The 15,525-nt window shown below is 41.1% G+C and overlaps 2 protein-coding genes across 2 annotated transcripts in view; one reads left to right on the top strand and one right to left on the bottom strand.

Annotated features, from left to right (window-relative positions):
• The first annotated feature begins 6,628 nt into the window (after positions 1–6,628).
• Positions 6,629–8,572, top strand: LOC139329967 (ubiquitin-ribosomal protein eL40 fusion protein). Its single transcript, XM_070960643.1, has 5 exons — positions 6,629–6,694; positions 7,120–7,231; positions 7,657–7,743; positions 8,089–8,191; positions 8,421–8,572. Exons 2-5 carry the CDS (start codon positions 7,129–7,131, stop codon positions 8,512–8,514), a joined length of 387 nt encoding a protein of 128 aa, XP_070816744.1. The 5' UTR covers positions 6,629–6,694; positions 7,120–7,128; the 3' UTR covers positions 8,515–8,572.
• Positions 8,573–9,436: 864 nt separating this feature from the next.
• Positions 9,437–15,525, bottom strand: part of LOC139330100 (homer protein homolog 3-like) — a 45,729-nt gene continuing 39,640 nt past the window's right edge. The window contains 2 exon segments of the mRNA XM_070960834.1: positions 9,437–12,951; positions 14,458–14,538. Of these exon segments, the coding sequence (XP_070816935.1) occupies positions 12,766–12,951; positions 14,458–14,538 (267 nt within the window). The 3' untranslated portion in view covers positions 9,437–12,765.

The raw sequence follows: 15,525 nt of genomic DNA, 5'->3' as shown, positions 1-15,525 counted from the left end.
AAGGAGCACATGCGAGTCACGCCCGCCCACTTTAACAGGGTGAAGGAGGAGGCAGATGACAGCGTCAAGTGACGCAGAACAACAAAGGCATTTCCGACTGTACCTTTCAAAATCAAACGGCGTGTACCCTGTTTCACTTCTCAGTTTGTTCATTGTTTATGTGTAGACCTTTGTGTGAACAGAATATAAAAAAAATGCTTCATTGAAGAAGGACGCCCGACACGAGGACGCATGAAATACTTGAATTTGACCGTTGACTCGATTTTTTTCGAAGTTGAACGTAGGCTTTTATTTTGAAGGCATCGTGTGTTTTCAGCTTAAATCTGCCAATGCTTTTTAGATCACTTCATCACGTTCCTTAGTCTATGTCAGAAAGAAAAAGAACAGGTACAGAATATACAAATATGGTGAGGTATAATGTAAAAATAGAATTCAGAAAGTAGAAAGTAGTAACAACAAGTAAATTAAAATGAAAACTGATCAAATGCATTTTTGATTTTTGAAGAGAATTCTGGATCACCTCAGTAAAACCTGGTTTCTCTCTGTGTGGATATTTTGTGTCATGTGCCCTCACAAGTCAAAGGGTCGTCACATGATCGTCATGTCACATGTTGGCTGACCATTTATGACATGATCACATCACTGAAGCAGTTATCTTTGTAAAACTTTTTTTTTTCGCCCACAGGAGTTTACCAATGTATAGAGTCAAAGTCCATATGGTGAATAAATCAAAGCGCTGGAGAATTGAGTCAGAAATAAACTTTGCATTTCTTATCAGATCGTATCACTCATATCCTACAGTGGTCTTGTATAGTATTGTGTTCAAATGCCTATAACAATATCATTCAATGAGCAAGTTGTAATCTAGAAGTGTTCTTTAATACTCACTTTTTCATATTGATTGTTTTTAAATGACCAGGTGCACGAAAAGACGATGAATTATGTACATTTTTCTGAATGTTTCATACATTCCACGGTATTGAAAAACTCAGGCTGAAAATTAACCCGTGTTTGGCACGTGTTGTGGTGCAACAAGATCTGTTTATCTATCTGTCTATTCTGGAGCTTACTCTAAACCATGTTCTTCTAGCCCTTGGACCTGAACTGAACTTGTTGGCCAGCTGACATTCCAGTCCATACCTGGACTTCTGGCTTTTTGCCTGGTTGGTGAACTCCAGATTCAGTTTATTTACATCTGCTGCCTGCCAGCTTTTTTTTTTTTTTTTTTTCTTTAATCAGCAGAGCCTATGTATTGGGTCAAGGCTGTGTTATTGCTACAACATAGATTGTTTTTACAGAGTTTTGTGGTCAATCATGCTTGAAGGAGGGGATGCTAACCTTCTTCTTAACTGTTAGTGTTGACACTGTAAACACAGGGTGGAAGCAAAACAGTTAAGCCTTAAGGGCTTCTTCCCTCCTTGGCCTAAATATGACTGACGAGGCTATGGTTCATGTTTAAGCCACCTAACTGCTAAAGCTGCACTTGCACACTGCTTCAACATTTCACGCTCTGATAGCCCCTGTACTGATCTGGGTAAACATTTATTTATTTGTCAGCCCAGAAAGATAATGAGAATTCTTACACAGCACATGAAAAACACTCTGCACTGAGGGATGATGTTATAGAGTGGCTTTGGATGCATTCTTGAAAGTTGAGGAACTGTAAGAGCTGGCAGACCGAGGATCAGGGTTAAATTTCTGACATGAATGGAACAACATCACACCTCTTTTGTCGGGGTTGTTGAAAAGATGTAAGGCTGGGAAATGTAGGAAACATTTAGCTCAACTTGGAGTTCAATGAGTTCACTATACATTACATTCCTATCACACACAAAAGATCCAGAACTAAGAGTCAAATATGTGGAATATGCTGCAACATATCAGTAAGTCCATAGAACTGCTCTTGAGTTGACTATATCATTTATTTGGAGCTGGAAAAGAACACAAGAGCAAGTGACCAAGTTGTGTTTCTCAGTCACTGCATGACAAAATGAGTGCAGAGCTGGCTGTGGCAGGGACGCTGCATGATCAAAGGTTTGGCGGTGTAGTCTTCACTGTGGGTGGTGCTGAAGTGCTGATGGACCAGAGGAAACCTGACGTTGCTCTGGTCGATTAACAGAAAGAGAGGCAGACAATATTGTCTTACACACACAAAAAAATACACTGGGTTCAAATTTTTACCCAATGTGGTGCGAATATAGCACCGACCTAATAGTGGGTTACCTTGACCCAGTACCTCTGGGGTGTTTCTGTTTGGTGTTGGTGTTATTTTTGTATTACTGTTGTATTACTGGTCAAATCAATCCTACTGTCAGCTGGTTTGCTGTAGATTGTTCAAAATTATCCCGGTACTGCATCAGGGCTATATTGACTCCACCTTGGATTTTACAGATGGGTGGCAAGATTTTTGATTTATGTTCATGATCCCTCACCCTCTGCTGTACCAGAGAAGCTGTCTGTCTGCAGGTCTTCAAAGGGATGTAGTCAGTCTTGGTGGTGCTGAGGCTCAGCCCGTGTTCTGCCAAACAGATGAAACATGTTTAACGTCTACATGCACCTCCCTTTATACACAAAAACAAGACCAAACCATCACCTGGTCCACTCAGTATGTTGCTCGGCAGCTGCATGGCCGGTCTGGCTGGCTCTCCGTCCTGTTTGCTGTAGTGCTCCTTGGCTGTGGTTGTGTAGTACAGGCCTGACAGACAGGATGGGCTGAACTGGACATGGCTCTTGGTGATCAGCTCAGGATTGGGCACATACACAGGATGTTCTGTGTGGTTCAGCTGTGATATGACACAGTAAGATCTTTTAACATAACTAAAGGTCATAAATTCACCTGAAGTGGATAATGTTAACTTTTGTCAACTTAAAATAGCAGTAATATTATTAAAAAAAAAAAAAAAAAAAAAAAAAAAAATCAACTATGTAGGAGGTCTGTTATCTCACATCAGAGAAGGAGATTCTGTTGGTGGTGACCGACATCCTCTCTTTGTTGCGTTTCCTATCAGTGTCCCCCTTGGGTAAGGAACTGGAATTCGGGTTCCTCCTTGTCAGAACAACTGGACCTCCTGGGAAATAAACCGCATAGACAGATCCAGACTGACAGGATAAACAAAAGATGACAGAAAGCTAACAAAGAATTTCACATTTGCACTTTCCCTGCTTGGTATGTGATGCCCTAAGCAGCTGCTTAGTTTGCTTATACTATGTGCTGCTACTAAATGAAGACATCTTCACTGTGGCATATCTAAGTATTAGATTTTAATTGTTAGTTAGCAAGAATGAAAACTTGGGCAAAAGCCTTTCTGGACAGTGACACAGATAACACTCACCCAGCTTGTGATTACAAAAGGCTTGTCTGGATGTGGATGACCATGACTCCTCACAGAAATTCCCAAGGTTGAGCTTCAGGTGCTCTTTCAGCACAGATGGCCTGCATGAAAACCACAGATAGTGCCTTGATTATATTAGTGCAGGGATAAACTCAACACCAGATAATCTGACTTTTTAAAGAGTGACAAATAAGATTTCTGAAATATAATATTTAGGACAACTTTTTTGAGGCCTTTGAATCAAATGCCAGCTTTTGCATCCAAGACACCTTATACCTCCTGACATATGAAGTCATAACATGCAGTGATCTAACACATCTGAAAAGAGATCTGAAAGGAGTCCAGGCTCAGCAGAAAAGCTGCAGACCTGCAGACAGTGGGCCACTTGAATGACGAAGCGCTAGTCGTCTCTCTTTCTATAATCTTCTCGGGATCACCCATAGCCACCGAGGAGGTGTGCTGTAGAGAGATGATGAAAACAGTAATGGTCACGTGAAGCTTCATTAAAAGGTCATTACCCCTGTTACTCTTGTGTCTACTTAAAGCTGACGGTGCTGGTACTCCAGGTCAGCTGAGCATTGCTTCAACTTGCATTCTAGTTTAAACTGAGTCTGTCTATGGAGAAGAAAATGCCTTCTCTGGAAATGTTGATGGAAGACAGTTGAACTTTAGCTTTTAAAACAGATTTTCCTAAATATACTCCTTTGTGTTTGTGTGTATGTGTGTGACCAACTGAAGTTTTGTTTAAGTTGGTCCAGCATTTCTCTTTTTTCAGGTTGACCCAAGTTGACTTCAGCTTGCTGTATAGTTGTATACTCCTGTGTAGCTGAATCTATAAAAATTGATGATATTTTGAATGTAAAATCTTACTACACTGTAGCTGAAGTGGAGTAAAGAGTGCAGCATTTCCCCCTGAAATGTAGTGGAGAGCTAAAGTACAATTATCTGAATAATTACCTTCAGCACAGCATGTGAGTAAATGTACTTAGATGCTTTTCTCCACTGTTCAGTACGTTTAGACTTTCTGGTGCAGTTTCAGGCTCACAGTTATTCTTATATCTGAGCTAAGGCAGAGACATGAGGTTGAAATGCCTTCCAGTACTCAGTAATGAACAGTGTAGTATTGTGAGAATCAGTTTTTTCTTTTTTCCACCGGATAAATCAGTGTATAAGTCAGATGGAAACAGTTTTCCTCAAGAGTCTGCAGGTTTTCATTCAAGCCATGTAGTGTTTGGTTGGAATAAAACCCGTCTTTGATCCTAATAGCTCATGGCCAACAGCTGCTGCTGCTGCTCTTTTACCTTTTCCACAGACTGAGCAGCGCTACTCCAGGCTCCCTGGACAGTGTTGCTGTACTGGGAGACAAAACTGCGATGCTGCCCGTCCCCTTTGATTGTGGGAAAGCCCTCTTCTAGAGAAATTTAAAATTCTTTATTACACAAATTCTTTATTTCAAAGACGAACCCTCACACAGATTGCTTCACTGTTATTCATTATAAGATGATGTTGAAAGGTTGACGGTGTTTGAATGTTCACCCTTCAGGAGTTCATTCCTAATCAAATTTGATGAATGTTCACATCAATCATTAATCATTAATATGGATTCATTGTTTTACTTAGAGAAAGAGTCACAATAATATGAAGAATGCTGTCACTAACCTAGATGTTTGACCGTGGCTTTTGCAACAGGAAAGCCACGGTGTGGGATGAAGGAGGCATTGCTGGTGCTTTCTGGGAGCTTTTCCACTTGCTGAATCTTCTCGATGTCCAGTGTTTGTCTAATAGGAGCAGGCAGGGGCTGGAAAGGCTGGAAAGGCTGGGGCTGGAAATTCTGGAAGTGGGTGGTGTGGAAAGCAACCTCCCGAGGGTCAGTTTGCATCTTGAAGTTGGTGGAAAGCTTGGTCCAGCATGGGATGCGGGTCATCTGTGGCAATGGGTGATGTTGGTAGGACACCATTGCCTCTGTCAGATACTCATCGATGTGTTTCAAGTCCTTGAGGTCCACGTGAGCTTGGGTGGGTTGACTAGATTCTGCCTTCTCGGAGGAAAAAGGCTGGAAGTCCTCTTGGAAACTGGTTGAGAATGAGTCTGGACTGCTGTCCAGAAATGGGATGTTTGTAGACCGGAGAAACTCTCTGCCCACAGGACGGCCTTGGATCAGTGTTTTTACCACTGGCGTCATATGGGATACCATTAGTGTTCTTACATTAGTGTCACTCTTTGGATAAGTTAGACATCTTCTGAGGCGAGTGAAAAATGCACCACCATGGAAACCTCTGTGCTGTGCAACATGATGATGTCGTGACTGTTGCCGCTCCTGCAGAGAAACAATGCTGTGGTGTCCTATTACCTGCACAGGTGCACTGAGTGGACTGGACACAGAAAACTATTCAGCTGTAATATTTTATTCTACAACAAGGACACACACACACACACACACACACACACACACACACACACACACACACACACACACACACACACACACACACACACCAAAAGGGCAGGTTGGCACAAGTGTCCTCACCTAGAAGAACCTACAAAATATTTGGAATGGACATAACTCCTTTTCAAGAGTCTTATGTGTAATTCAGCAAAACTGTAGAACTTACAATACCAACTTGCAGCATAGCAAGACTGACCTGCATTTGAGTGCAAGATGCATATATGTGTGAATAATGATACGGTGTATTTGCTTATTATAATTGCACAGATTCACACATTATGCTGCCTTGTTCATGCATGTTCACAATGTGGCTCAACAGCGTAATTAGAAGAGCAGATGTCCACAGCGCACTGCTTTTCAAAAATACAAGGCGAATCATTTCAGGTGCTCGAAACTGAAAATGTGACTCAACACTCTCAATCAATAATTATAGTGTGTTGCATTTTTTCAATGAACTGATAACTTCTGAAGCGCATCACATTGCTCGCTATCGCCCTCCTCGGTCTATTTTTGTGTAATAAAATTCTGTAACACAAACAAACAATTAAACAAATAAATAAACAAATAAACAAATAAATAAAAAAAATGTATAGCAATGTGTATGTATGGATATATATGGATATATCTGGCATGAGCTGCTTCTGTGGTTGTTAAAAATGCGTCTTAGCGGCAGAAACGTGTACATTTTAACTTTAAACGTCTCATTAGAATTTCGACATGAATCGGGGCTAAACGAGTGGCATTTTTTCTCAAAAGAGTAAATTTGATGTATCGTTAAAAGTCTTTAAAAAAAAAAAAACAACAACTTAAATATAAATACCCTCACCTCGTTTAATGTCAAAGGAAAACGGGAAGTGACGTGTTCCAGCGTCAACCTCTTCCGCTCTCTTTTCGTTGAGGCTCAGCTAGCGGCCGGGTGGGTACACGTTTTGTCCAGTACACATTTATCGTTTTTTTGAGACTGTTAAGTTGTTGAGTTCGATTGAAACGATATATATTTCGTCTTTTGTCGATATAGTTTGTGTAGTAGGTATCAGTGGCTCAACTCGAAGGCTCAAAGAGAAAGTTGTAACTGAGCTCCACGCTAACGGTACGCATGTGGCGAGGGCCCGTACCGAGTCGCTAGCATTAGCTAACATGTCGCTCCCTGCTCATCAAAAGCCAGCAAAACTTTCACGGTTGACATATTGGTTTAGAAGCGATGACTGTAATGCAATTTCACATATAATGAATGTGTATGTCAGGTGTGTGTGTGGTTGACGTTTAGTGAAAGATGGTGTCACTTGCCGTGTTCATTCCGAGTTAGCTAAACTCAGAGCTAACCGCAGTTTTCTCTCTCAGCCTGCAAACATGCAGATTTTCGTGAAGACGTTGACGGGGAAGACCATCACCCTCGAGGTTGAGCCCAGCGACACTATCGAAAATGTCAAGGCAAAGATCCAGGACAAGGAAGGTGAGCCGTCACACGTAACTTCACGCTGAAAGTAGTTGGAGTCTTGACAGCTCTTTAGCAAGCAGCTTCCAATTCATCGTTTACAAGTATGGTTTTTGAGAGCTTTTTTTTTTTTTTTTTTTTAACCCACATATTTATAAATAATACCAAATGTTGCGGAAGTGTGTGTGTGTACCTTGAACTGTTAAAAGGTAATTTGCTTTAGTGCAAGCCAGTAGATTTGGTCTGACATCCACGGGAATTTTGATATTGTGATTGTGAAGCAGAAACACGTTCGTAAGCAACCTTCTAAGTTTAATGTTTGATATGTTTTATGTTTTGAATTATGGTCATTCATCAGCCACTTAGCCACTGCCTTTTGTGCATGAACATAAGTTCTCAGTTAGATGTAAAAGCAGTCTGAATAAGTGTTGTTGTGTTTGCAGGAATCCCCCCTGATCAGCAGCGTCTGATCTTCGCTGGCAAACAGCTGGAGGATGGACGCACACTGTCTGACTACAACATCCAGAAAGGTAAGAGCTCATCGAAAACAAAGCTAGATGTGCTGACGTGTCAGTGGTTACAGTAAACTATAGATAAGCTTTTTATTATGAAACAAAGTGTAAACGGCAGAAGATTTAAGTAAATTGCAACAGGAGTCTCCCAGAAATGTTAAGGCCGATGGAGCAACTAAAATTGGCCTGATGATACACACCAAGTGTATGTGTGTTGCTCCGCTCTTAAGAGCCCATAGCGGTAAGATTTCACAGCGTACCTGGTTAAGATAAAATGTTATAGAGAGAGAATTCTTTCTGTTATGCTGATTATGGATGTGACTGAAGTTGAGATTGACGTCAAGTATCTGAACTGCCCTCCAGAGTCCACTCTGCATCTGGTTCTGCGTCTGCGTGGTGGCATCATCGAGCCTTCACTCAGACAGCTGGCCCAGAAGTACAACTGCGACAAGATGATCTGCCGCAAGTAAGTTTTGACAATCACTGAAGCGGTCTGTTTTGATTTTATCTCCTTGTTTAAACTGATTTCTGTGGGATTGTTTCCACAAATGTGGCACATGATTTCCTAAAGTTGTTAGCACCATAAATAGATCTTCTGGTGTCCCTAACGCTGTGTTAAGACGTTTTGACAGTTTGAATTTTCATGTTGGTTCAGGAGATTTTCCTTAGTTGACCACAGATGGTTTGTTTTGCAGGTGCTATGCCCGTCTGCACCCCCGTGCTGTCAACTGCCGTAAGAAGAAGTGTGGACACACCAACAACCTTCGCCCCAAGAAGAAGCTGAAGTAGACATTTTGACTGAATTGGCTTTCTGTGCCATTTTGTGTTAAAATAAATTAAGAAAACAGTGTTGCTTGTCTGATTTGTATGATTAAGGAATGTGGGAAGATGATTTTGGCTTAATTTGAATTAAAGTGTACAGTATATGGTTATGTGGCTGAGGGAAACCAGATGAAGCTGGTGCAACCAAGTCACAGTCATATTTGCCAAATCTTCCCAAGTTAAAAGATAATCAAGATGAGATTGGCAAGTAGTTTAGGTCAGAGGCCTGTTCACTGGGTAATTCAGTAAACCTGCTGCTTAGAACTGGCACTGACTGAGACTAACTGAGGGTGCTCACTGAAACGACAGGAACAGTGCGGGTATGAACCGGTTGGCTGTTTCCACTTTATTTCAGTTTGGCACACAGAAGCAGCACATGCTGTATGTGTCAGTCTGAACTGACAGGACTGTGCAGCACAAACAAAATGCCACATGTCCAAACTGCATTATAAGCGGTACAGACCGATGTAACACATTTCATATACTGTTCTGTCTTTGCCAACACTGAAAAGCTGAGATGAGTTTATCACAGCATTTCAAACACCAGCTGCTGTCAGCTGATCAAAAATTCAGTGTCATACCTGCCACCTCGCATGCTTCCTGCACTCCTTTTAAAGAGGTTTCCCCATCCTTGCTGTTAAATAGCAAGCACTGTGACCAATTGCATTGCAGCCACTGCTCAAAGTGTGATGAATTGAGTTAATCCAAGCTGACTGACATTTCATTATCAATTGAGGTGGAACATCGAAATCTTTCAGTTTAGTGAGAACAAACCGAAATACTAGTCCAAAAAAAATGTAATCATGTGGAAGTGTAAGATGTAGGAATGATGAATGGCACATCACAACCGAGAGTTTCTTACCCTCCCATCACACAAAGACCACAGCAGTGACTGCATGACTGAGCTTTAATGTTAAACAGTTCTGTACAAATATAAGGAACTCATCTCACACTGTCAATTCCATACAAACGCCTGCTCTCAATCCAGTAATTCTTATGAAACAAAGTCGTAGCCTTGAACTGACCAACACCAGTCGACCATTTTCCTCTTATTTTACCAAATGAAACTAAAATATTCTGAGGTATTTTGAGTCATTCTGAAAGGTCAAACTTAAGTTATATTTAAAAATGTGGATGAGATGAACTTCGGCATCACACTGAGGCTGTGTGTTTATTCCAGTTGATGTGGCTTCAACACGACAGTGGTGCATCTTTGGTACTGCACTGTCTCTTGCAGCTGGCAACAGATGTTTTATAAGGCCTTATTCCAGTGTATTTAATACACAGTATCCATCAACCTGCCTCTGCTTTTTATGCTTCAGCTAGCAATTTCCAACATTTCCCAGAATGCACTTGGACCCACCTTTTAAAATCAAGACCTCTTTGTTGTCCCCACAAAGTCTCAATAGAGAGGTCAGTGATCAGACCCGGGGGGGCTTGGTCTTACAGTTAGAGGACAGCGTTCCTGCCCCCCTCTCTGTGTACACAGGAGCTCCTAGTGCATTTACACAGTGTAGCTGTGCATTAGCGATACACTGGAATAAGGCTGTTGTGAAGCAAAGCGTTTCTGAAATCAACTGTGAGGAGCTCGTGCTGAGGAGCCAATGGCCTCTGATGCATTTTCTTCATGCTTGATAAAAGGCTGGTACTAATCAGTCAAACTCTGGTGAAGCCATGAAAAAAAAAGACCACAGTTCTGAAAAAAAAAAAAGCACTGATGATGTTAGGATAGACGAGAAGAGACTTTACAGAGCTCTCATTACCTACAGATTACTTGTATTAACTATGAACAGGCATCTATGCTAGAAACGTTATTGCTAATTCAGTGATGCTTGTACGTAGCAGCTGATGCCAGAACTCCCAGATAGTGTTGTCAAAATGCTGAACCATCATTTTATTGGACTGAAGGTACAGTAACACCTCTTAATGTGATCAACATAATGTAGCAACATTACATTAAAACTATGACTACTGTACTGGTTTGTTAAACTGTAAAGGTACTTGTAAAATATAACAAATAATGGCAAATCATTGTAATAACGGGTGCTAGTACATTATCTGGTATCTTATTACATTACGAGATTCCTTTCTGTCTTGTTTAAATCACATTTTGACGTCATTATGATCCTGGCAGTTACTGCATCATCAGCTGCAAAACACTGCATCTTATTTGTACCTATATAACTGTCATATGAAGAAATTAACAATTCATCAGGGGGCGAGAAGCAAAGATAGATAGATAGATACTGTGCATCAGTTCACATATAAAGCTGACAATTAAGTACCCACTTACTAAAACTACTGCAGTTGTGCTTTTTTAACTCGAGCAGTCTTCATTTGCACACTGCTAAGTATTGTGCACGCACACACACAGCTTCACATTCCCTGGTAGGTTTGGGGCTTCTGCAGAGCTCATGCAGTGCTCTCATAGTGATCTATGCTCTGCAGCTCTGCTGAGCCTTTCTCTGGGGTTATTATTACTATATGGTAAATGGTAGTGTTGTGCAACATAGAAAAAAAATACATTAGGTAGAAGTGGATCACTTTGTGAATGCTGACAAATGTAAACAAAGTAAAACTTGGCACAAACATCAAGTGCAACCTCAGGTTAAGCTCAACAGCATCAGGGCGGGAAAGCAGTGCTCTGTCCACAGGCAACGCCATGGCGACACATCAGGACCTTTCCCTCACATGCTGCTCTACCTGTCAAAGAGGCCTGAGGACAAACCTGCCTGCCGCAGCTTGAATTTAGCAGCAATTAGGCCGGTAGCCATCTCTGATTTCCCATCCCACCCTGACTGTGAGTAACCCATCAATGAACATGAATAATAGAATAAGTGGTGAGAAAGAGCAGTTCTTATAAAACATGAACAAAAATATTTGTACGCTGGGATCTTCAGAGGCCTGAATGTAAGCAGGTTGTTGCATCTCTGGGTTGTTGATGTTCAGCTGGTGAGGCCAGTCCAGGCTGCTGTTGGTGAACCGGAGCAGACTTTTTTCAGGGTCTTTGCCTCCATGTGTCCTTACCCCAACCAAACTCCCACTGTGTGCATCTCCATAGTGTTCATGAAAGGATGACCAGCATGAACTAAAGGCTGTTACTGTGTAAAAGCAGACATTTCACCTGTTTGTCTTGATTTTTCTCAGTTCTCTGGTGACTTCTGAGATCTACCGACAACATTATGACAAAATGCATATCTTAAAGCCTTATTATACACAACTATTACATGTAGGCCTCAGCCTATTAGTTTAATGTGTCAAAGTCTTGTAAAAATGTAACTATCCATAAAACTTTATTTTCAACCATGTCAAGTCCTGATGTTACAGCACTGCAGTTTTACTGTCTGTGCTCAGGCACGGTTGAATGGTTGAGACCTCCAGCTCTGCAGGAAAACAGAGCACCACTGACTTTCATTCAACAGTCAGATGTTTTAATTCTTTCCAATTATTACTGCAACTCTACATACACCAATACGTGTGGATTGACCACTCTGTATTAAATAACGATACGTCACACAAAAATAAATGAGTAGAAAACCCTCTGATACTTACTGGAAATGTCTACTTTTGCAAAATAACAAACTTAAAATCAGTTTTTGTGCAAAGCTTCTTTTAAAGGTACTTTGTGTATTAATTGCAATCAATAAATCATTACTTCAGTCCTTTTGAGACATCAGTAAAATCACCATAAACAATGGCGGACATCACTGAAAAGGCTGTCGGCTTTCAGCAACCACTAGCATTTTACACTGCAAACCACTGCGTCAGATTTTGACATCAGACGCTGGATTGCTATGGCACCGAAAAGAGGAGGGTGGCGCTGTTCTTCCAGAGCAAATGGATTCAACGCTTTCAGAGTTTTCAGTGATGGCAGATGGAGGAAAGAGTGAAAACCTCATGTTTAAAAAAAATGGACATGCAGCTGCTGGGAACTATGATATGGAAAACCAAGTCGTAGTAGCCAGTTAGACTGTACTGCCAACTGTTTATGGTGATCATACCAAGGTTGCAGTATTAACGTGACAATGATGCACAGTACAGGTGATTTACTTTGCACATAGCACCTTTAAGAGGATACTTGCTGTTTACCTGCACTGATCTTAAAAAACAGATCCATGGAGGTAAACACATGCACATTTTCCTCCATATTGCTTTGATTGTTGCTCCGCTGATACTCCAGTGACACACTGTGGAGATGCAGCCAAACTGCTGCTGTGGCTATTTGTCGATGAGCTTTGCCAGACTCTGTCTCAGGTCGTTCAGGTCACAGATCTTGACGTCCAGAACCTGGATGATGCGTCGCACCTCCACCTCCGCCTGCTCCTGCTCCTTCCGGCTGGAGGCCAGCGTCTTTTCAGCATTCTGAACCTCATCCTCCAACTCGGTGTTTCGTCTCTCCACGTCCTGCAGACATAAACTGCTGTTGATACAGTTTCCTCATCTGGATATTTTCTGCATGGACTGTCCAAGTTGCACATGTTCTTTGTATTTTTTACTTTTTTTGTGGAATACATCTTTAACAGTGGCACTGTAGCTCACTAGAAGTCGATGGCAGATACACTTAACATTTGCAGGTTTGAACAAGAACCAGTTCAGCTTTGTCTTAAATGCCTGTAAATGTTTCTGCCTTGAGTGGCTGCTGACTGCAATGGAGAGAATGTCCTCCCAGGCTCATTTGCTTAACTTAAAGCTTAAACTTTTTATGCAGCAAATTTAAATGTGCAATTTAGCACTTTATGAGGTAACAGGATATGCCAAACACAGCAATGAATAGAATATGGAACGAGCACAAGGACAGCAAAGGTCAAATATGAATAAACATAATTCACAAATGACACTACTACTAAAAATGACAGAAGACCTAATAAAAGCTATGCAGTATGCATCAGGCATAATCTCCTGCATTAGCATTGGAAATTCAATACAATTTGTTTTCTCCTTGAGTCTCTGCTGCAGGTCTGAACTGAGCTGCCTCTTCTGTCGGTGCAGTATCAGTGCTTTGATTTTCCATTAGTTGACTGAGCGGCTCTGTGTTGGTTTGGAGAACAACAGAATAGAGCATGTAAGGCAGTCAGCAGTCTGCAGAACTAAGACTACTGTGTTTCTTACTGAGGAAGCATCTAGTTTACACATATCAAACCAACTGAGAGTATAACATGATGGGAAAATGAAAAAAACTGTAATATGTTGAAGACAACAAAAACACAGCAGTATAAGACGTGAAAAGAGAATCCTTTAAAAACAAATGTGACCTCTTCACAACTGAATCACAAGCATCAATGGCAATGAAATAGATGAATGCCTGTGTTGATGAATTGCTTTTATTTCCCAGAAGCTCCGCCAGGTTAAGCAACAGTGAAAATGCAGGTGAGGAGAACCAATTTGTGCAGAACAAATTTAGTACGATTACTGCATGTTAATAAGAGAAAAAACTCAGGATTGCATTAATCCACCAGTGCCACCAACCAGTCCCATTCATCATGTCTCATAAGAGCTTTTAGCCTTGAAAACGGTCCGTCTCAAAAGTGGCAGAATTTCTTGAGATATGTATCTCCTCAAGAACAAACAGACAGACCAAACACATACACAGAAAGGAAAATGTCCCCTTTCAGTGAAGAAATTCTCAACTCTTTGGGGCGTCTTCACTCCATGAATATAAAAAGAAATGGGCAGCTTAAGCTAACAAATACTGTCCCCTGTTCTTATTTATTTGTTGTATCATTTATGTATCATTATTTCTGTTTCATTGAATAGTCTTGTAATGTCAAACTTTTGAATCATGTATTCAGTTTGCAGTATGTTCTCCAAATGTAACTCAAGTATATTTTATTTTTCTGGGAAAAGCAGCGCAAGTCTGGCTGCATCAGTCTGAGCAGTCCAGCATACATTTTACAGCAGAGAGAAACTTACCTGGAGTCTCTGCATGGCCTCCTCTCTCTCCTTCTCCAGCTCACCCACATCTGTTTTCTTGCTCTGTAGATTGTGAATTTCCTGAAAACATAATAATTTCAAACTGTCACAACAACACGTTCACACTGCCTTCCCACACATCCACCATCCCTGTTTATCAGAACCAAAACATTTCATGAGCTATTAAAAGAAGCATCATTAATCATGAACCTGGTTGGTGATGAAATGTGTTACCCTCTGATGTTTGTCAGGGAGGTGGGAGGGGGATTCAGCCCCCCCTCAGGGGAAACATACCGTGACCTTGCCACAAATCCTGTTGCCACAAGTGGAACTTGTTTAGATGACAGGACAGAGGTGGTTATGTTAATGAGGCTGCAGGACAGCAGCAAGCTGCTCTCAAGGAATATTCCTCTTTAATATCTGTTTTATTTATCCAGGGAAAGAGGTTTTGGCTGAGCGTGCCCAGCATGCATTTGATGGACATTGACTGGGCTCATGCAGGCACAAAATATTCATGAGGTGTTACTTTGGCATCATAAAAATCATATTAAAGCAGGCCTGGAAAAAGTTTTGAAGGTGAGTCAGAGAGTCCTGATTTCACTTAACATGTAGGTGGCAGCTCTGGACATCTGCAGCATTCATTTTTGCGTTTTGTAAGGCCGTGGTATTTTATCAAAGCTCTCTTTGTCTGACCAAACCCGTGAATCATCCAGGAAAATTAAAGTGCCTGGAAGATAAATTAGGGACTCTGCAGAAAGAGAAACTAGAGGAGCATAAGTAAAAGCCAAGAGACACATACTCTTCATTTCTGTCCACTTGGATTTCTGAACATGTTATTTAGTGATTATGTTTTGGTCAAAACAAAAACAAGATCATTGAACGAGAAAGATTTCATTAAATATGATTCAGAGAACAGACACTCAAACTGGCAGCTGAACTTTCTTGTTAATACATTCACTAAATAACTGAATGTTTCCAGGGTTTTTTCTTTCATCAGATGGAGATTGAAGCTCTGTTTTCACAAACTGAAAACAAACATATCCAGTGAAATACTGGCAATTCATCACT

The sequence above is a fragment of the Chaetodon trifascialis genome, chromosome 4 (genome assembly GCF_039877785.1).
Source record: "Chaetodon trifascialis isolate fChaTrf1 chromosome 4, fChaTrf1.hap1, whole genome shotgun sequence".
Taxonomy (NCBI): Eukaryota; Metazoa; Chordata; class Actinopteri; order Chaetodontiformes; family Chaetodontidae; genus Chaetodon; species Chaetodon trifascialis.
This window is presented reverse-complemented; position numbering and strand designations above follow the sequence as displayed.